The 23,364-nt window shown below is 41.8% G+C and overlaps 1 protein-coding gene across 1 annotated transcript in view; it reads left to right on the top strand.

Moving 5' to 3' along the window:
* LOC143973433 (high affinity immunoglobulin gamma Fc receptor I-like) overlaps nt 1-19,233 on the top strand; it is a 29,837-nt gene extending 10,604 nt beyond the window's left edge. The window contains exons 3-4 of the mRNA XM_077474414.1: nt 7,814-8,095; nt 13,985-19,233. Of these exons, the coding sequence (XP_077330540.1) occupies nt 7,814-8,095; nt 13,985-14,118 (416 nt within the window). The 3' untranslated portion in view covers nt 14,119-19,233. The remainder of the gene's footprint in view (nt 1-7,813; nt 8,096-13,984) is intronic.
* The last annotated feature ends 4,131 nt before the right edge of the window (nt 19,234-23,364 follow it).

The following is a 23,364-nucleotide window of genomic DNA, read 5'->3' as shown; positions in this document are numbered from 1 at the left end:
TACCTTGGTTCCAACTCCTACCTACCTCCCAGTACTGCCCCTTTTAGAGAATACAGAACAAGTAGCATTAGTGCTAAGCAATTTGTATAGACTTTGTCAATGATAAAAAGTAAAGCAGTAAAAAAGATCCCCTGCAGTCAGCAACAATACACCACCATCAACAACAGATCCCCCAAGCAACAATGGACCTCTTTCAATAACATACCCCCCCCAGCAACAATAGACCCCCGGCAGCAACAACAAATTTTCCAACAATAGACCCCTCTAAACAGAAGATCCCCCTAGCAACAACTGACCCCTCAGCAACATAAGACCCACCCTCGGCAACAATAGATCCCCCAGCAGCCAGTAATAGACCTTGAAGCACACCCCAGCACCCCTTGCCTTTACATACATTTAGCGCTGGAGGTGCCGGAACTGCATCCCCCCACATTTCTGCTGAAAAAAAAGCTCTTGTGTACCATACATACTGCTTTCAAATCATTAATGCTTGATTGAGGGTGAGCCCAGAGACTCATCCAGACAGAAGGCCATTGAATGCCTTAAACCCTAATAAAAATCCAGTTTATATGGATTGAGATCAGAGTCAGAAGGTGAAGTGGACTCCCATTTCACTCCTTTTTTATTTCAAAAATATTATTATTTTTTGAACGGGAAATACCTTTTTTGAGAAGTTTAGCCCACACACAGTTGGTTGGGGGGCAAAGTTCCTCTTTAATAACTAGGTCTACCTATCCTACCCCCAACAATCCAAGGGACAAGGATAGAAGGGATTCTCATCTCAGCAGAGCCTAATTCTTACATAGTTACATAGTTATTAAGGTTGAATAAAGACACCAGTCCAACTTGAGTGTCTACAATTGTCCCTATCCCTGTACATTGCACACTCACATTGGTCCCTACCCTCAAGGAACTCACAATCCAAGACCCCCTTTCATATACTAGGGCCAATTTGGGACAGAAGCCAATTAACCTACCTTAACCTACCTGCATGTCTTCCTTCCATCAGTTTAGTCACATTTTTTCAAAGAGGAATAATGGATGAAGTTTACATCAGTTTTTCATCTGTTGAGTTTTTTTACAACCGCCAGTTAGAGTAGAGATAATCATCCGTTTACATCCGTTTTTCCCATAGGGATGGAAAATCCAATCGTGTGTGGACTCTATCGGACTTTTTCTGTCGGAATTTCCACCTGAAAAAGTTTGAGAGCTGGATCTAAAATTTTCCGACAACAAAATGCGATCTGACTTTTTCCGATTGTGTGTAGAGAATTCCGACGCACAAAGTGCCACGCATGCTCGGAAAAAATTTGGAGACAAAAGCTATTGACTACTGGCCTCTACTTAGTCCCGTCGTACATTACAATTGTCATCTCATTCCAAACTATTGGAATTTCTGACAACTTTGTGTGACTGTGTGTATGCAAGACAAGTTTTGGCCAAAATCCATCTGAAAAAATCTGATGGATTTTGTGGTCGGAATGTCCAGCCGTGTGTATGAGGCATTACTATCCAAAGTTAAAACAACAAGGGCAGAAGATTTAATAGATGGAAAGTTGAAAACATTCCTAAAGGTATTAGAGTTACTAAAGATTAGATTACTAAAGGTATAAAGAATTCACTCCAGTCACCTCCCCCCCCCCCCCCCCCCCCACACACACACACACTGTGTTAGTCTCCCAGGCAAATCAGAAAACCAAACAGGGGCTCCAACCCTTCCCCAGTCTGTCTTTAACCACTTCTGTACCAGCATGTCACACCCACTTCATTACAAGGCCATTTTTCCACGCTTTGATACTGACATTTGACTGACAATTGACTGACAATTACCCCAATATGTACCACTGTGCCCAGACTAATACAGTACAGGTCATACACAGAGAGGTCAGGAGAGGAAAGGGTCAAGTCACATAAAATGCAAGGATGGAAATGAATGGCGTAATGTGACCTGTAAAAAGAATCTTACGACCGGGGTAACTGGCGCTACCTATTTAGCATGAATAAATATTAACTCTCATTAATGAAACAGATGTGTTTTTAGAAAAAGAAAATTAAAAAATGCCAAGAATACAAATAAGAATAATCTATCTCACCATTAGTATTTTGCATATATCCAATCGCACCTCAATGAAGATAAAAACTCCCTTACGGAAGACAGTATGTCCTTTAGGACCCACTTATTTCAGTCCAGAACAGAAAAAAGGAACAGAAAAAAGGAACACACAAGCGGCTTCTCCCAGAAGTTACAAATAATCGCACAGATTCCCTACTGCGACTCCAATGTGACAATAACCAGTGTAATGATTTAGGACCTTGTTCTAAAAAACTCCATATAATCCCAAACAAATCAAAAATAGATCCTGTGAAGAGGAAAATAAAAGAATAGAAAAACTCGTACTGAGTGCGATTTTTCTTTAAAATCGCATTAGTGCTAAAATGTGGTTAGCCCAACGATCTGTAAACTGAATGACGACTATGGAAACTCCAATTGCTAAATGTGAGAAATAAATATAAAAATACAAACTCTAGTAAATATAAACATAAGTGAAAGTGCAATCAAAGTGCAGGAAAAAACTATATGGAAACCCCAAAATATGTGACACAATTCATATCCAAAATCAAAAAGTTTTCCAAACATATGTGTTAACAGAGCATCAGTGAAAAAACATATAATAAAAAATGTGTTATAATGATCTTCAAACAATATAAATTAAAAATATATTAAATAAAGATGAAAATGAGCACACACATACAAAAAAACGTTTTTTATTTATAATTTTTGATATTTTTTGATTTTTATTTTTATTTTTATTTTATATGAAAATTGCTTTTATTGTTGTTTTTTACCATTTTCGTGGAAATAAATTGGTTTTGATACGGATTACACTATGGAGACTATAATTTTTTTCCTATGAGGGCACAAATGTAATCTTCTTTTGGATACGAATGATCTTAAAAAAACGGGTCAAGGAGCTGGATATCGGCAGATTGGATCTAAAGGCGAATTACCCCTGCAGGAGTGAATTCTTTTGGTGAGTGGGGTACCTTGCGGGGGAGCACGGAAGTCACTTTGAGGATTACACAAGGAGCACAAAAGTCACTATATGAACATTTACTGGTGGATTGCACTATTGAAGACTTTTTGGACAGTTGGACATTAATTTTTTAATTTTTTTTTTTAATTTTTTTTATTTTATTTATTTTTTTTATTTTGTATGTTTACATATATATATTTTTTTTGTTCTCTTTTTTGTATGTGTGTGCTCATTTTCATCTTTATTTAATATATTTTTAATTTATATTGTTTGAGGATCATTATAACACATTTTTTATTATATGTTTTTTCACTGATGCTCTGTTAACACATATGTTTGGAAAACTTTTTGATTTTGGATATGAATTGTGTCACATATTTTGGGGTTTCCATATAGTTTTTTCCTGCACTTTGATTGCACTTTCACTTATGTTTATATTTACTAGAGTTTGTATTTTTATATTTATTTCTCACATTTAGCAATTGGAGTTTCCATAGTTGTCATTCAGTTGACAGATCGTTGGGCTAACCACATTTTAGCACTAATGCGATTTTAAAGAAAAATCGCACTCAGTACGAGTTTTTCTATTCTTTTATTTTCCTCTTCACAGGATCTATTTTTGATTTGTTTGGGATTATATGGAGTTTTTTAGAACAAGGTCCTAAATCATTACACTGGTTATTGTCACATTGGAGTCGCAGTAGGGAATCTGTGCGATTATTTGTAACTTCTGGGAGAAGCCGCTTGTGTGTTCCTTTTTTCTGTTCCTTTTTTCTGTTCTGGACTGAAATAAGTGGGTCCTAAAGGACATACTGTCTTCCGTAAGGGAGTTTTTATCTTCATTGAGGTGCGATTGGATATATGCAAAATACTAATGGTGAGATAGATTATTCTTATTTGTATTCTTGGCATTTTTTAATTTTCTTTTTCTAAAAACACATCTGTTTCATTAATGAGAGTTAATATTTATTCATGCTAAATAGGTAGCGCCAGTTACCCCGGTCGTAAGATTCTTTTTATTGTTGGGAGAAACCCCTAGTGGGGTTTTTCTTTTTGTGGGGGGCAGCAACCTAGAATTATATATACATATAGCACTTGCCCTGAATTTATTGTTATTGTTTTTTTATCTATCCTACACCCAGTGTTGACCAGCGCGGTTTTTATCTTTATAGTAATGTGACCTGTGTTACAACAGAGAAAAGATATGCCTGTGCTCAAAGCGCCACTTATTTGTCAGTTGTTCCTAATGCAGACGTCACTAAACACTGACTAACCTAAAAAAGGGAGTTACACAGATTCACACCACATAAGTCAACCAGGCTGGAATATAAACCATTTGGGCAGCAATTTTCTTCTCTGTGGCTCAGGATGCTATATATAATGAATGTTTGCAGTCATGGTTACCACTATGATTAAGCCCTACATTGGTGAAATGCATTGGGGTTCTTATACCAGTGGAGAACCAAGCTGAAGCCAGCTCTTACCATCTTTCACTATTTTAACTTTACGGTCAGCTGAATCATGAGGTGGTGGGTAGACCCAGGCTACGTCAACAACAATCTTTTCATAAGATTATATGTACATTTAACATATTTTAGACATACTGTATCTCACAAAAGTGAATATACCCCTCACATTTTTGTAAATATTTTATTCTATCTTTTCATGTGACAACACTGAAGAAATGACACTTGTCTACAATGTAAAGTAGTGAGTGTACAGCTTGTATAAAAGTGTGAATTTGCTGTCCCCTCAAAATAACTCAACACACAGCCATTAATGTCTAAACCGCTAGCAACAAAAGTGAGTACATCCCTAAGTGAAAATGTCCAAATTGGGCCCAAAGTGTCAATATTTTGTGTGGCCACCATTATTTTCCAGCACTGCCTTAACTCTCTTGGGCATGGAGTTCACCAGAGCTTCACAGGTTGCCTCTAGAGTCCTCTTCCACTCCTCCATGATGACATCATGGAGCTGGTTGATGTTAGAGACCTTGCGCTCCTCTATGTTCTGTTTGAGGATGCTCCACAAATGCTCAATAGGGTTTAGGTCTGGAGACATGCTTGGCCAGTCCATCACCTTTACCCTCAGCTTCTTTAGCAAGGCAGTGGTCATCTTGGAGGTGTGTTTGGGGTTGTTATCATGTTGGAATACTGCCCTGCAGTCTCCAAATGGAGGGGATCATGCTCTGTTTCAGTATGTCATAGTACATGTTGGCATTCATGGTTCCCTTAATGAACTGTAGCTCCCCAGTGCCTGGAGCACTCATGCAGCCCCAGACCATGACACTCCCACCACCATGCCTGACTGTAGGCAAGAAACACTTGTCTTTGACCTCCTCACCTGGTTGCCCCCACACACGCTTGTCACCATCTGAACCAAATACGTTTATCTTGGTCTTATCAGACCACAGGACATGGTTCCAGTAATCCATGTCCTAATGCCGCGTACACACGATTGAATTGTATGACGTACTTAGTCCATCATACAATCCTACGGACAATCCGGCGTACTTTGTACTGAACGGACTTGGCCACACACGGATACACAAACAGTCCGACGAAAGCTTGCGCGATGACGTACAGCACGTACGACGGGACTAGAAATAGGAAGTCCAAGACACAGCAAAGCACCCTTTGGGCTCCTTCTGTTGACTTTGCGTTAGTGGAAGTTTGGTTAGAGACGATTCGCGCTTTTCAGACTTCAGCTTAATTCGTCCGTTATTTTTTTTTTTATTTATTCTCGAATTGGAATATTAATCATAAGATGAGGATGAATAAAGACATTTGTGATAACTCTGTGTGAATATAAGCAGCAAAGCAACTTCACTTTTCTCGCATTATGAAGAAGAAAAGAATGTGCTATATTAAAAAATCACAAAATTAGCAGCATGACGAATATGCTAGCTTCAATACGAACACTAGTTTTACAAGACAGCGCGCTTCCGCCCTGTAAATCATTTCTGGGCATGCGCCATTCTTAGTCCGTCGGACTAGCATACTGACGAACGTATTGTCCGCTGAAACCAAAGTATGACGGGAAGATTGGTGTGCAAACCGGCCTTCTTAGTACTCCGGATTGCACGCTGAAAAAGTCCACTGAAGCCCACACACGATCGGACTGTCCGTTGAAATGCGTTTCAACGGACTAAGTACGTCATACAATTTGATCGTGTGTACGCGGCATTAGTCTGCTTGTCTTCAGAAAACTGTTTGCAGTCTTTCTTGTGCATCATCTTCAGAAGAGGCTTCCTTCTGGGATGACAGCCAATTTGCAGTGTGGGGCGTATAGACTAAGCACTGACAACGCTGACCCTCCACCCCTTCAACCTCTGCAGCAATGCTGGCAGCACTCATACGTCTATTTGCCAAAGACAATCTCTGGATATAATGCTGAGCACGTGACCTCAACTTCTTTGGTTGACCTTGGTGAGGCCTGTTTTGAGTGGAACCTGTCTTGTTAAACCTCTGTATGGTCTTGGCCACCATGCTGCAGCTAATTTTCAGGGTATTGGCAATCTTCTTATAGCCTAGGCCATCTTTATGTAGAGCAACAATTCTTTTTTTGTAGTTCCTCAGAGTTCTTTGACAAATGGGGCCTCGTTGAAATTCCAGTGACCAGTATAAGAGAGTGAGAGCGATAACACCAAATTTAACACACCTGCTCCCCATTCACACCTGAGACCTTGTAACACTAATGAGTCTCATAACACCAGGGAGAAAAAAATGGCTAATTTGGGCCTAATTTGAACATTTTCACTTAAGGGTGCTCACTTTTGTTGCCAGCGGTTTAGACATTAATGGCTGTGTGTTGAGTTATTTTGAGGGGACAGCAAATTTACACTGTTATACAAGCTGTACACTCACTACTTTACATTGTAGCAAAGTGCCATTTCTTCAGTGTTGTCACATGAAAAGATAGAAGAAAATATTTACAAAAATCTGAGGGGTGTACTCACTTTTGTGAGATACGGTATGATTTTGTTGTAAAAGCCTCCCCTGTGACATCCAAAAGCCGTGAGACTGCTGTTGGGTACCTCCATCTTGGATGTAATGAAGAAGATGTGGTGGTAGGCCTCTGGACATGAGTTTTCACAGATCATCAAAAGGCAGACTAAATCATTATTTGAGCCTAATGGCTTGTGTTTGGTAGCTTACCGCAAATTTAATAAGTCAATGAGAGTGCCCAACAAAAATCCTTGAGAGTTCAAAATCTTTAATTGCTCATATGGTTCTTGCCATTTCTGCTGGTAACATCAACACTGACTGTGATTTATAATATCCTCTTCAGCAAATCAGTTTTTTTTAGAAGTATTTTGTGTCCAGCTCTCCCCTAATGAAGATAGTGGTATATGGCCCTTAAAACAAATTGGCTGTCCTTTTGCTCTTCCAGTTGTAATCAGTTAAATATTTAAATACTCTGGACTTCCAAGGATTTTTGTTTGGCGCTCTATTTGACCTATTACATCTTGGATATGATGTCAGTAGAACCCGCAGACTCAAGTGACACCACAGTTTGCTTAATGCAGAGAATTTTAAAAGATTCAATTCATCCAATTAAAATGGCGTCCAATCCATTGAGCTGGAGGATTTGGGGAATTATTCCTGTGAAATAACTTATTTTACAAAGCAGAGCAAAATATGACTTTTTCTTCACAAGTGACCCAATGTCAGGAGTCAACCATGCTTGCTAGTAGTTTAGGTGGACATATTTATCTTTTAGTTTGTGTTCCATGTTATTATTAAATCTAACAATTGTTTTTTTTTTTTTTTTCCTAGACCTGTTCTCAAAGCCAAATATTACCACCATTCTGTATCCAAAGACAGAAAGTGACAACATGGCCCTGATATGTGACACAAGTCTCAGTCCACCCAGACAGGGGACAGAACTGCAGTTTGCTTTCTACCGAGATGGACTAGAGGTTCAGAAATTTAGTTCATCTCATCGATATGAAGTCCAGTCTGCTCAGCCAAAGGATTCTGGGAATTATTCCTGTGAAGTGAGAACTCCGACCAACAGTGTCATCAAAAGAAGTGAAGAATTATATTTCCAGATACAAGGTAATAATGTGTAATAGTTAGGGCACTGGGGTCGCAGTATGAAAGAGAGAGCTTATACACAATGTTGATATAAAGTTATATTACATGGCTGAACCATGGGATAAAACCGAGTCTCCGGGTCAAACCCTATTAAAGATCTGCACACACCAATATTCTGTAGATAAAGTGCAAAGGCCCCGATGGTACAACTGCTGAAATCTTTAAGAACGAGCTCTAGTCTGGAGGTTCTGCATAAACGCACACTGAATCCATAATGTTTTAACTATAATACAAATACACCAAATACCTCGCTAGACAAAAATAAGTGAATCTGCCCGGATTCAAATCGCAAGGGGTTGGTTGACTCCTGCTTGTAATCCATTAACCCCAAACTTGACGCTATCCCCAGTGAAGTCTATAAATCTTGATACTAATATCTGGCATTTTTTATTTTGCAAATACCATAGATACATAGGCTGAAAAAAGACACATAATATAGTGTGTGTGTGTGTGTGTGTGTGTGTGTGTGTGTGTGTGTGTGTGTGTGTGTGTGTGTGTGTGTGTGGGGGTGTTAATTTAATGCAATTTTAAGGAGGACAAGTTAAAAACCCCAATCCTTTCAATTACATTCTTTGGAGATGCCTTTAAGCTGTATGTGGTGTTACAGAACAAAACAATTCTCATCGACAGCATCAGTAAAAACGTATTCTGGCATCACATATTTTGTGTATGTACTGTATTTATCGGCGTATAACACGCGCCGGCGTATAACACGCACCCCAAGTTTAGGAGGGAATTTTGTGGAAAAAACTTTTAGGAGGGAAATTTAAGGAAAAAAAACTTACATTTAAATGTCCATCAATGCAGCCTTATCAGTGTCTATCTGAAGCCTCGTCAGCGTCATTTGCAGCCTTGTCATGCAGCCTGTCCGCATTGCAACCTTGTCATGCAGCCTGTCCGCATTGCAGCCTTGTCATGCAGCCTGTCCTCATTGCAGCCTTGTCATGCAGCCTGTCCTCATTGCAGCCTTGTCATGCAGCCTGTCCTCATTGCAGCCTCGTCATGAAGCCTGTCCTAATTGCAGCCTCGTCATTGCAGCCTGTAGTCATTGCAGCCTGTAGTCATTGCAGCCTTGACATGCAGCTTGTCAGTCTTAGTGCATTGTCTGCTTATGTTTTTAAAAATGGCGCTGCTGAGATGTCCCGTGTATCTCGGCGCCACCTGGAAGTTCTTGGCGGCTTTCGGCCGCTCTCGGACCTTCTCTGCAGCTTTCGTTCGCTCTCGGACCTTCTCGGCGGTTTTCGGCCGCTCTCGGACTTTCTCGGTGGCTTTTGGGCGCTCTCGGACCTTCTCGACGACTTTCAGCCGCTCTCGGACCTCGGCAGCTTTCGGCCACTCTCAGAAGGTCCGAGAGCGTCTGAAAGCCGCCGAGAAGATCCGAGAGCGGCCGAAAGCCGCAGAGAAGGTCCGAGAGCGGCCAAAAGCCGCGAAAAGGGCTCAGAGCCCAAAAAATTGTGCGGAAATCGGGGAGTATTGGCGTATAACACGCACCCACGATTTCCCCCTGATTTTAAGGGGAAAAAAGTGCGTGTTATACACCGATAAATACGGTAATTTTTTTTTTTCAGTGTACGACACTTCATTGTCTTAATTTTATTAAAATGTGAAAACTTAGTGCACAAAAACTACAACCTCATATTCCCTGAACCACGTCTCTGTAATCCCAATTATTCCCAAAATATTAAAACTGTAGACTTTAAAGTGTTAGTAAACCCAGGACCCTGCACTCACTATATCTGGTCTTCCAAAGTACACATGTAGCGGCCACAACCTTTGCTGTGCGGCCTTGACTTGTTAGGCTTACCAGTTACCTTCTCTCGGCCTGCTCTTCCGCGTCTAGGGGTTCCCAGTGTTGATACCCAATGACTTGCACACTGACACAGATGAAGTCCTCTTTAAAAGGTTTTATTTTGCGATAATTTTCAGACAACACAGTCTCTTAGGGAACAGAGGGCATGGGTGAAGAACTCAGGCACCTTGAACTGCAGGTCTAGCAAAGTCTCTAATTCCACCTAATTCCTCTAAATCTCTAGCCAGAGATCATGGCAGTCAGCACGTTGACTCAAAACTTGAAACAGTCCCGTGAACGTGTACAAAATGTAACTAAGGGTGAACGGGAACCTTTTCTTCAGTACCTGGAACGTTTCCCATCTCCTCAATGGTACTAGAAAAACGTGAATTTGTCAATGTCCTTCCCAACTCAGTAACCAGGCACTTCCCAGGAGGCCACTTGCCGACCCTCCTCCGAAGAGTCCTCCCCCAGTCACTTCCACGAGCTGTGGTGCCTCTCCAAGCCAAGAGCACACCCGGTCACCTTGAATCCTCCCACAGTTACTGCGCCTCGGACCAGCCGTGTCCGAGACTCGGGAACAGACGGATCCCTACGCCAGACCAGATGGGTCTATCAGGGGCCTACCCCGGTCCTGGAACCAGACCAGACCCCACGGGTCTCACAAACTCCTCTCTCCTCTAAACACGTGACCCACACAGCTTAAGTACCCCTTCTCAGAGTCCTCAGCGGGCACTCCAACTGATTGGTTCCGAGAAGGCTGATACTTAAACATCCAACCAGACCTGGTTCTGGCCTGTCATGTGTACCTCACCACTCACATGACCAGGCAGAACTTCCAAACACAGCCTGGCCAGACTGGTGTTAAGGCCTAACCTACATAATTAACCCTCAGAACCCCTATTGTTCTGAGGCAAAAAGAAAATTTACATGCGTATTACATTTTATCCAAAATGTCATCCACTACACACAGAACATGGAAATGCAATTATTTTAGTAAATATAAATTGATAAATACCTTTTCTCATCAGCAGTATATAGCAGTCTTGTCACTTCTATCAGTGTCTGGCTGAGCACTGGTTAAAGCTTGTAGGAGTAGGTTTTTATTCTGCTCTGACAGTCCCAAGAGGCTGCATGACTCCTGACCCTCTGTCTCGACAGTGCTGATTGGCCCTGTGCTGATCACATGCCGCTTCCCAGGAAAAAAAACTCTCTAGCAATGCACACCAAGCTGAGCATGTGCAGAGTACCTCCTAGACTCTGTTCTATCAGCAGATGGATTGGGGACAGTAAAAGAAGGGGAGGATCAGAGCGGACAGGACCAAACAGCCTTTTTACACAATCCGGAGGATTAACCCCTTAGGTTCCACAGTAGGTATGACAAGCATGCTTTACTGCATATACAGACTCATTTTACTGTTTTGGGTTTAGTAACACTTTTAAGTACCGTATATACTCGAGTATAGGCCGACCCGAATATAAGCCGAGGCCCCCAATTTACCCCCAAAAAACTGGAAAACTTATTGACTCGTGTATAAGCCGAGGGTGAGACATGGCTGTCCATCCCTGTGTGTCCGTCCATCCCTGTGTGTGTGTCCGTCCATCCCTGTGTGTGTGTCCGTCCATCCATCCATCCCTGTGTGTGTGTCCGTCCATCCATCCATCCCTGTGTGTGTGTCCGTCCATCCATCCATCCCTGTGTGTGTGTCCATCCATCCCTGTGTGTGTGTGTGTGTGTGTGTCCATCCATCCATCCCTGTGTGTGTGTGTCCGTGCAGCCTTGTGTGTGTGTCCAGCCTACCTGTGTCCCGAGCCTGTGTCCCGAGCCTCCGTCCCGAGCCTCCGTCCCGAGCCGCCGTCCCGAGCCGCCGTCCCGAGCCGCCGTCCTGAGCCGTCGTCCCGAGCCTCCTCCGTCCTTCCAGGATCGCCGCTCTTCTCGGCGGCCATTCTAATATTCAAAAGCCGCGCCTCCGCCTCCGCCTTCGCCTGTGATAGGCGGAACACTGAATTTCCCAGCAGCCTGTGTTCCGCCTATCACGGACATCGTCTCATCCTCGTCCGTAGTACGAGGATGAGACGATGTCCGTGATAGGCGGAACACTGACTGCTGGGAAATTCAGTGTTCCGCCTATCACAGGCGAAGGCGGAGACGGAGGCGCGGCTTTTGAATTTTAGAATGGCCGCTGTCTGTCTGCTCGATACGCTGATCGAGCAGTCAGACAGCGGTGACTCGAGTATAAGCCGAGGGGGCACTTTCAGCCTCAAAAAAGAGGCTGAAAATCTCGGCTTATACTCGAGTATATACGGTATGTTTATGATAGAAATTGGCTAGTGTCAGAAAAGTATGTAAGCACTTATCTTGCAATAAAAATTTGAGTTTATTTTCTGAGAGACAATCAGGAGTGTGATCCAAAGCGCCACATATTTATCCCTCTATTGCCATAATTGTCATTAAATGTATTTTTAAAAAAATAAAGCAGACCTAAAGTTAGAGGTATATGGAAAACAAATTCTCCAAATCAACCCCATGCCCTGCATCTTAATGCCAGCTGGGCAAAACTATTGGATCTGCAGTTTATTTGATTCCAGATTAAGGACTTACCTCTTTTAGCCTGTGCTACACCACAGTGGCCGCTACCAAACTGTCATTATTCTTACCAGAAGACTTTCCCAGCTGCCATTATTTTGCCCAGAAGGCCATTCCTGCCCTCTATCATCATGTGGAATGCAATGAGGCAGCAGGGGGCAGAGGAAGAATACTGGGAGGAGGGAAGAGGTGCTGCCAGTGAGGTGGAGTAGGAAATGGGGCAGACTTCAAGTGAGAGGTTTCATCCTTTCCCAATCCCAGAAGTTGTATGTGGGTGGGATGAGGTTGGGAGGGATACTAGGTCCTCTACTGCAGGCACATTTTGGTGAATGGGGTCTTTAAGTTCAAAAGCCTGCACAAGTACCCCAGGATTTGGGTAATCTAAGGAGGAGGCCGCTATTGGGTGGTCACTCTATTAGATCCCCAATACAAGGGTGAGATGGCAGATTTACTGCCATCATCCCAAAGGGTGCTCAAAATCTGAAACTTTGAGGAGATGCTAGGAAAAGAAGCTCTTCATCGCAGTTTCTGATGGTGGTAGGATCCCCTCTAATAAAAAACATGTCTCTGATCCTCTGAACTGTGATCCTCTGTCTTTGATTCTCCTGGGCTACAGTCCTGAGTACATCAGAATACGAAGACGAGGGTTGAATTGCTAATGTTGAGGAGGTTCTTCGAAACCAGCTGACCTAAGTTTAAAGATCAGAAAGTGCATAATGGTTATAATGAATCCTGTCTGATGAACTCCTGCATTGGTTTGCCTGGCCCCTGAGCCTCAGACATGCAGGATTCACTAAAATCCCATAGTACCTGTAAAACCAAACAAATTGTTTTCCTTTTAGTTGAGTAATTATGAAATATAGCATACATAAATATATTATTATAAGCCTTATGCAGCCTACATTTGGCAAAGGGCTATAAATTTCTTTAGCGCTACATTTCAATTATCCTTGACTCATTTGTGCCAAAAAATGCCCCTCACTAGCTAAACACATAACATACCACAATTGAGAAATAGAGGACCTTTACTGTTTATGCAAATGTACAAAAATAGTAGAATAGTTATGAAGCAGACCACAATGGACCCAACTTCTCTCCCAGTTCTACTTCTTTTTTACCCGACACATAAGCTCACTGTTGTAAAATAATATACACAAAACCAACACTCTGTCCAGTTCAAACTAGATCTATGATAAAGCATAAAATAATGCAATCAATTAGTATATTGATCTTTCCCTTTACCCAGATTTCAAGTAGCCAGAGCTCTCGTAGATATATATTGTAATGGCAATACCAGAACCGAGACCTTACTAAAGTAAATTGTAATAGAGTGGCACATCCCATATACTGTATGTGAATAGGAATAACATGAGCGCACCTATAATATAGTGAATACAAACTGTTGAAAGTGTTGTACATTTCAAAGTTTTTAGTAATTCCCCTACTATACTAATGTACCATGTTCTAATTTTAGGAGGAAACCGCAGAACGGATTATACAACAGTGAACATAATACGTCTGGCACTATCAGGTTGTGTGTTGTTCCTCGGATGTGTTTTCCTCATCCATCACATCAAGACAGAAGTGATTACACCGTCTAATACATGAATGGAGACTCTATGTTGTGGGTCGGGGCTAATACCTGCCTGTTAAGACCCGTCCCGTGTTAAGCCCCCAAGTGACATCTGGAATTCTTCGGCAGAAACACCAAAAACTGGAGTTTTGACTTAGACCTACCTTATATTTAGACCTACCTTCTGGTTTTGATCTACGAAAGGCAGTTTTGGTTGCATTGAAAATAATGTGTACTTACCTAAGCATGAACCACACAGGAGGGTAATGTTTGCACAAAATTGCAATTCAGCTGTTAATCACTTTGGCCCTGTTTCTAGGCGCTCATGCATGGCTGTCTATTCTACTCAATACTCATTATTGAGATTTTGTTTTGGCACATCTTAGGACCAACCAAGACCTTGGGGGTCAATGAATAAATACTGGCCATCTAAATCTGGCCATAAATTAGTAGATTTTTTAACGGAAGTTGGTACAGACATTAAACACTTCCGGACCGCCGCGCGCTGATATACATCCTAAATTTGAAGTGGAATATTGTTGTTATGGCAGCAGCTAGGTGACATAACCCTGGTATCCTCTTCTTCAGCCTGCAGTCCAGTTTCCAATAATAGTGGTCTCTGTGGTAGATTCGCCGAGAGATCACTTTAATCGGCGGCGGGAGAGGGCCCCCCTCACTCTCTGTTGCCCTCCGCCACTTACTGCAGCCGTCACCAGCGGCAGAGGCGATCTGATATTCTCCCTTGCTGGGTATGGAGACGAGTGAGGGGAAGATGGCCCCCACCTGTCTCCATACCATTGCTGGGTGGAAGCAACGTCAAAATGTCACATCCACCCATAGGCTCTTAAAGGGTCATATTTTTTATTTTTTTAATTTTTTTATTGCATTATAGTGTAAATATTCTTTTTGACCCCAGATCTCATATTTAAGAGGTCATACCATGCTTTTTTTCTTATTAAAAGGGGTTTACATTCCTTGTAATAGGAATAAAAGTGACACAATTTTTTTTTTAAAAAGAACAGTGTAAAAATAAAATGTAAAATAAATAATAAAAAAAACATTTTTTTGAAACGCGCCCCATCCCACCGATCTCGCGTGCAGAAGCGAACGCATACGTGAGTAGCGCCCGCATATGAAAACGATGTTCAAACCACACATGTGAGGTATCACATATATCACATGCAATAATTCTAACCCTAGACTTCCTCTGTAACTCGCAACCTGTAAAAAATTTTAAACGTTGAGTATAGATATTTTTAAGGGTAAAAGTTTGTCGCCATTCCACGAGTGGGCGCAATTTTGAAGCGTGATGTGTTGGGTATCAATTTACTCGGCATAACATTATCTTTCACATCTAAAAAAAAATTGGGCTAACTTTACTGTTGTCTTATTTTTTTATTCAAAAAAGTGTATTTAAAAAAAAAAAAGTGCACTTGTAAGACCGCTGTGCAAATACGGTGTGAAAGAAAGTATTGCAACGACCGCCATTTTATTTTCTAAGCTGCTAGAAAAAAAAGTGGAATATTTGGGGGTTTTAAGTAATTTTCTAGCAAAAAAAATGTTTATAACTTGTAAACAAATCTCAAAAAGTCTTGAAGGAAAGTCAGGAAAAAGGAAAAAGTCACATGTCCAGTGACGCAACTAGTCGGGAGGAGGAGCCTGTGACGTTACCAGCAGTGTTTTGTGTGCACTGTCAGCATATGAGGAGTTCCCAGCGTTATGCTGTATGCAACTGATCATTTCATATGCGATCTATCCTGCGGGGAAGTCCTGCTGAAAGCTGCAAGTTCATCCATGGGAATTAGCAGTGAAATCTCTAATGAACCATCTGTTACTCAGAAGACTCATTAAGGCTTGATTATCTAGTCCCACGTATGTGAATTTATTGGCAGAGACTTTGGTTTGTACACAGTGGAATGTGATATTCTTTTACCTGTGGAAAAAGTTTGCACTATTGTTACCATTACACAGAAGGAATTTTATATATTTTATATATTTCTTATATTTTGTATGGTTCACTATGTGTTCAATATTATTCACTTAATTTGGTGGTACACTGTGCAATATTAGTAGGTTAATATTAGCGCAATTATTCATTCAAAACAATTTATTTTTGCGCATCAGTTCACATATATATAATATTATTCACATTATCGCTTTAGTATATTTTTACACCTGCCACCTATAGCTACCTAATTGTTGAGGATCAATTGATTTCACTCTATTGCCGCGTACACACGATTGCACATTCCGACAACAAATTTCTGACGGACGTTGGCTCAAACTTGTCTTACATACACATGGTCACACAAATCTTGACGGAAATTCCGTTCGCCAAGAACGCGGTGACATACAACACATACAACGAGCCGAGAAAAATGAAGTTCAATAGCCAGTGCGGCTTTTCTGCTTGATTCCGAGCATGCGTGGAACTTTGTGCATCGGAATCGTGTACACACGATTGGAATTTAACGGAATTTGTTGTCAGAAAATTTGAGATCCAGATCCAGAAAATGTCCGATGGAACCTACACATGGTCGAAATTTCTGACAACAAGCTCCCATTGAATATTTCCCGTCGGAAAATCTGACCGTGTGTATAGGGCATAAGTCTGTGATTGCTGCACTTTTCTCTGTTGTCACTAGATGGCCGGGCACTTGGTGGCATTAAATAAGACAAGGGCACTGCAAGGTCAGATTAAGAGTATATGGCATATCTCAGCCAATGGGCAGATGTTTTCTTAAATCCCTTGGCCTGCTGGGAGAACCTATATCTTTGGGTGGAGTCAGGTGATCAGTGTCCTGTGCCACCTGGACGGCTGTCGGGGTGGACGTGTGTTGTGCTGCCCAGGCTGCTAGGCTGTTGTTTGGACCTATCCCTGGCTCATCTGACTGCAAGGCTATCTGAGGGCCTATCCAGAAGCAAGAGAGCAGTGCAGGGTTGGGATTGCGGCTTGCAGTTCAACCAGAAGTGACGGTTTTGCCGGCTGGAGAACCTGTCATGGTCGGAGGTAGAGGGGAAGCTGTCGCCACTAAGGGACCATCCACCTTATTATCAGCGACCACAGTGAGTAACTGGAGCAAGTACTGGAGCAGTATTCTCACCAACTGGGGATGGTGAAGAATCGGGAAACCTCAGCAGGTAAGTCTGGCAATGTTTAGCAACAACATTGCTTAAAAAGGAACGGCGGTCTGCTCACATAATTTGTAATAAAAACATATTTGTCGTTATAAAGCTTCCCTCCGACCACTTTGCATATTATTTTATATATACTGTGATTCTGTACTTGCCAAATATGCTGCAGAAATCTCCCTCCACCGAGTCTGGCTGCAACCATTTTAACTGTGGGCAGCTGAAGCTGCTGCCTGTTCACTTCATGGATTTACACAGACACACCTCCAGCTCTGCAGCTCTCATTGGCCCTCTTATGATTCATCCCCCCTTCCTTCCTGGCAAACTCTCAGGAGAGTGAGAGCGTGAGCTGTGTATGATGTCATAAGCCTAGGCTTTTTTTCCAGACAAGAAACAGGAAGTGGGCTGCATAAGGCATTTACAGACAGAAAAAAATGTTTTACTATCCAAAGTTAAAGCAACAAGGGCAGAAGATTTAATAGATGGAAAGATGAAAACATGACTGAAATTCCACTTTAAGCAGTGAATACAGAAAGCTACAATGAAACATTGTTTCATTTTGTATTTTTCTGTTTATTCATTTACAGATCAAAGGGACGAACTTCAATCTGCAGATGAAGTCAGTTAAAGCAACCTAACAGGTAAGGCTTATGCTGCGTGCACACGATCGGACTATCCGGCGGACAATTCGATCGTGTGTGGTCTCCAGCGGACTTTTTCTTCCCATAGGTCTGACGGACTTAGAAATTAGACTTCAAAGGCTTCAAAATTGTCCGCTGGACTCGGCTTTTAGCGGACAATCCGTTCATCTATATGCTAGTCCAGCAGACTAAAACTGACGCTAGGGCAGCTATTGGCTACTGGCTATGAACTTCCTTATTCTACGTCATCACGTTTGAATCCGCCGGACTTTTGGAGTGATCGTGTGTAGCCAAGTCTGCCTGATAGTGCGATCGTGTGTACGCGGCATAAATTTACACGGGATGTTATAAACCTCTCCTGAACAATTTAACTTGGCAGATAATAACTGACGTTTAAAAACGCCCGTTTTGGCGCGTTTGTGTTTAGAAGCTTTTTTTTCAAATAGTCAAAAATTAAAAGCGCCTGTAAACAAAAAACGGCTAAGCGTGAGTTACCGCGTTTACAAGCTGCTACATGCGTTTGGCGTTTCAAATGCCTCTGAGCATCTGTCCTGGTCGCATTTTTTTGGCTTTCCAATAAATGCTTCTAAACTCAACTGCCTAGAAACGACTATAAACGACCCTGTGTTCATGTACTGATGAGATAACTGAGGAGAGTTCAGGCCGGGTCAGCTGAAAAAAATGCTCAACTGCTCCTAAATATCCATTTACCAGCAGCAGTGTACATGAGGCCTAAAAAAAAGTTTTTTGGTTTTTTTTATTAAATGTTCCTCTATTAAACCCCTTATTAACCCTTAGTTTAAGCTAATCAGCCCTAATTAACTCCCTATTCTCCTTCTCTGTTATATTATAATTTTTCTGGTGATTTTTTAATGTATGTTTTCTATTTTATTAACTTACATTTAAACTTTCTTTCTGTTTTTGTTTGCTTTGTTCATTAATATTTTTACATATATTTACACGTATCACAAAAATTGAAAAAAAAAAAAAACTTTACTTCATTTGTAAATAACCTTGCAATGCTTTTTACCAAAATCATAATTTTAGTCTTGTTTTAAAAATGACAAATTGCAGAGTAAAATGTAAACTTTTTATGTGCAGTAACACCATTTATTTTTAAACTAACAATGCTCAAAAAAATAAAATAAAAAAAAAGTGCCTTTTATTTTACTTTTATTATGTTTAATTGTCTAAGGATTGCTAGAAAAAAGAATTGTTGCAGGACAATATTCACAGAAAGAAAGCCTTGTTTGTCCTTAAAAAAACAATTTATGTATTATATTGTTATCTTAAATAAAGACAGAATTATTGCTGAATAAACAGACTCATAGCAAAATTGCTCTGGTCCATAAGGGGTGAACAGGAGTGAGAACCGAAGTGGATAAAGTTAAGTCACATAGCCTCTTTTCCATATCCGAGGTATAGGTTTTAAGCCACAATTCTTCCATGAAGACCACTTCTTGCCAGACTTCTCCAGACAGTAGATGGGTGTACCTGGGTCCCATTGGTTTCCACCAGTTCTGTGTGGATGGTACTGATGGACATCTTCCACACAGAACTGGTGGAAACCAATGGAATCCAGGTACAACCATCTACTGTCTGGAGAAGTCTGGCAAGAAGTGGTCTTCATGGAAGAATTTTAGCTTAAAACCTATACGTCTGATGTGGAAAAGAGGCTATTTGACTTAACTCTATCTGTCAAAGGTCAGTAAGCATGATGTGTCCTTCATCTGCTGCATTAAGTTTCCTAGGTCAACCACTGCGTCTACAGTCCTCAAGGTTGCCTGATCAATGGTGTCCTCGATGCTGAGAAATACAGGAAGATACTTATCCATCATGCCATACCATCAGTGATAGTTCTGACGATATTTACAGTTTTACTCAATGCTCTTACCATTGAAGCTAATCTTTACAACATGGATATATATATCTTATTAAATAATCAGGCAATTTTTCAATTTCACATAATTTTCAATTTCAATGACCCATTTGCTTATTCAATTAAATTGCTATCACTTAAAACCATAAGAAGTATTGATTGAAACCACAGATTTTTACATATTATATTATTATTATATGTAAATGTTTCTGGTAACAAACGATCACATCGATACATATGTGATCAACCTTATCCTAGGTAAGATGTGGAATCTAAGCCACTCTTATGGTGGAATGATTGCTGGCACTAGAGGTGGTAGTTGTAGCATCTCAGAAGTTGCTGACCTCCTGCTCTGTTGCAGACTGTGGTCCCTAGGTTGCAATTTCTGGTTGCCATGGACAGCGGGAACCTGACATTTCCTAAACCTTGCTGACCACAATCTGCAATGTAATTTGTTGTACTGATTAGACTGATTAGACTGCTGCACTGTGGGTTGTATTACGACATGTGTTCATGTTAAATGTCTTGCGCAATTTTGTAACCAAAATGAAATGAAAAAAAAATAAAAAATCTAAGAAGCTAATCCTTGTGTAGCACTAACCCCCGAAGGAGCTGCTGGTTTAATTGGGCTTACCGTTACCTTCTTCACCACGATCTGCGTCTAGGTGTTTCCCGTGGTAGATGGCGCAGAAACTTTAGAGACTAGAGACAGATCCGCTTAAAGGGATTTTTATCTGCAAAAACTTAGTTAACAACAGTCTCTAGTGTAGGATCAGAGGGTTAGAAAGAAAGTTCAGGTACTCTTAGTGTCAAAGTCAATAATAAAGGACTTGCTTACTTTGACTAAATCCAGAGAATAGCCATTCACAACTGGATGTTCACTCAAGTTGGATAGCCCCCCTCTTACAAGGCCTCGCAGCCAACAAGGTGCTTAAATCAGGAAACACGTCTCTGCCACAGATGTTGTTGTAGAACATTTAGGAATAAGTCTCTGCCACAGACGTTGTTGTAGGACATGTAGGAAACTGAAATTTGTAGAACATTCGTGTGGTACCAGTATCTTTCAGCCGGTTCGGCGATACTTACGAGATTGGAATCACTTAGGTCCCTCAGCCTCACCAGGCTCTTGCTAAGAAGCCAAACCATACATGGCCTTCTTCTGAAGAGTCCTCCCCTGGATACCTACGAAGTTGCTCAGCCTCTCCACAACCGGAGACGGCACCGGACCACCTCAGAATCCTTTCTTTAGTTTCCTTGCCTCGGGCTAGCCAGCCCCGAGACATAAAGTCGGATGGATCCGCACCCCAGGCCATAGCCTTCCTGGGGACTGGTCAGGAGGACCAGAACCATGGAGTCAGAACATACTTCTGGACTGGAACCCCGAACCACGTGACATCCGCATTTTAAGTACCCCCTCCCAGAAAGCACAGAAAAAGTGACACTCCCACTGGGCTGGCTCTGAGAGAAAATAACCTTAAAGCACCCAACCAGACTGTGGTTCCATGCCTGCCAAAAGAGACAGTGCCCCTATGGCCAGACTGAACACCCTATAGTCCAGTCAGACTGATGCTGAGGTCCAAATTAGGAATAATAATCATACCCAAACCAAACTGAAGTTCAGGTGTAACATTAAATTTCAAAAACATAGCGCATGCTCTTTAGGAGCCAGTGCTACACTTGTTTTTATGAATGTTAAGATTCTAGGTATATACGATACAATTTCTGAAATTGTGTAATGTACTGTATAAGATATATACAATTTAAAATCACTTGATTTAACTTGCTGAACATGTATTATGTAAGTAAATATCAAAATATATTCATCACGTTTTCTTTTTTGACATTATTAAAATAAAAAGCATATAAGAGGTAAGATGGCTCATTTTTTTAAGGGTACAACATTTGGCCTGGAGATTGCAGAAAGAGATGGTGACTTTATAACAGGAATTGAGGACTGCAGAGAGAAGACATCTACCAACCAATGAAACCATCAAGCTACTCATTCACTCTCTGGTTATCTCTTGTCTTGACAATTGCAACTTCCTTCTTATAGAACTACCTCCACACAGGCTATCCTAACTTCAGTCCATCATGAATGCTGCTGACAGACTCATCCACCTAACGAACCATTCAGTTTCCGCTACCCTTTTCTGCCAATCCCTCCACTGACTTCTGATCACCCAACAAATAAAATTCTAAATACAAAGCACTCCACAACTCTGTGCCCAGCTACATCACCAATCTTGTCTCATTATATCAACCAAACTGTCCTCTCCGCTCCTCCCAAGACCTCCTTCTCCTGCTCCCTTGTCTCCTCCTCCCATGTACACCTCCAAGACTTCTCCAGAGCCTAGCCCATCCTCTGGAACTCCTTACCTCAATCTGACGGACTATCTCCTACTCTATCCACCTTTAGGTGATTCCTGAAAACATATCCCACCTACTCATGACTACTGAACTTTTAGTTCTTCTATCAGCTCATCCCTCATTGTTGTTACCTTTTGTATCACTTGCCTCTCCCTATTAGAGTGTAAGTTTTCACAAGCAGGGAATTTTTAACCCTCTTGTTGTAGTCCAACTGTACTGTCTCTCTAATATTGTTAAAGTGGTTGTATAGTAGTTTTTTTTACTTTTACTTACTGGTAAGCCTATAATAAGGCTTACCTGTAGGTAAAAAGAATATCTCCTAGCACATCACCTACAAAACAAAGCAAACGGGGCGTGGCTTGGCGCGCAACGGAGATGGCGGCTTGAAAGAGGAGCTCCGTGCAGCCTGAAGCCCTAAGCACCTCTCTGCCAAGCACCCTGCGAGGATGAACAAACAATTTCGCGGATCACAGCACTCACGATCCCGCCGATCCACCGCGGTGTCAGCTAGCAGGAATATCTCCGACATATTTCAGAAACAGGCGATGGCACAGCAGGCCCCGGAGAGAGGCAAGATGGCGCCGGTCCACACAGACGGTGATCTCAGCGAGGACTCTCAATCCGCTACAGAGGATAACGGTAGGAGAATGGCACGACCTGACCATCCCCTCACATATGCAGACATGTCAGGTTTTGCTGCTGATATCAAGGCATCATTTTCAGCGGCCATCACAGATTTGAAAACCAACCTGCTTGTGCTCACTGAAAAGATGGCTACCGCTGAAACAGCAGGGAAGCTTAGAGACAAAGCAATACTCCGGTTGGACAATGTCACCTCCACACATGCTCAGCACTTTATTGAGTTAAATAGGCACATGGAGGACCTCGACAACAGAGGGAGGAGGAACAATATAAGAGTCAGGGGGGTGCCAGAGTCAGTGACCGCCGAGCAGATAGTACCAGCTCTCCAGAGAGTCTTCAATAGTGTATTGGAGAGGCCGGAGGATTCTGCTATTGAATTCCTTCGGGCCCACAGGGCTCTCCGAGCTAGAGGCCCCGATACCTTGCCTCCGCGTGACATAATATGCTGCTTACAGAACTTTTCCCTGAAGGAGGAAATTATGCTTAAGGCACGTAGAAACGACCTGATTGTGTTTAACGGCGAAAACATTAAACTTTTTCAAGATCTCTCGCAAATAACACTTAAAAATCGCAGAGCCCTGCACCCTCTGCTGGAGATACTGCGGGCCAGGGACCTCCGT

This window comes from Lithobates pipiens, unplaced genomic scaffold, assembly GCF_037356315.1.
Source record: "Lithobates pipiens isolate NorthernLeopardFrog02 unplaced genomic scaffold, aLitPip1_a1.2 Scaffold_82, whole genome shotgun sequence".
Lineage (NCBI taxonomy): Eukaryota > Metazoa > Chordata > Amphibia > Anura > Ranidae > Lithobates > Lithobates pipiens.
This window is presented reverse-complemented; position numbering and strand designations above follow the sequence as displayed.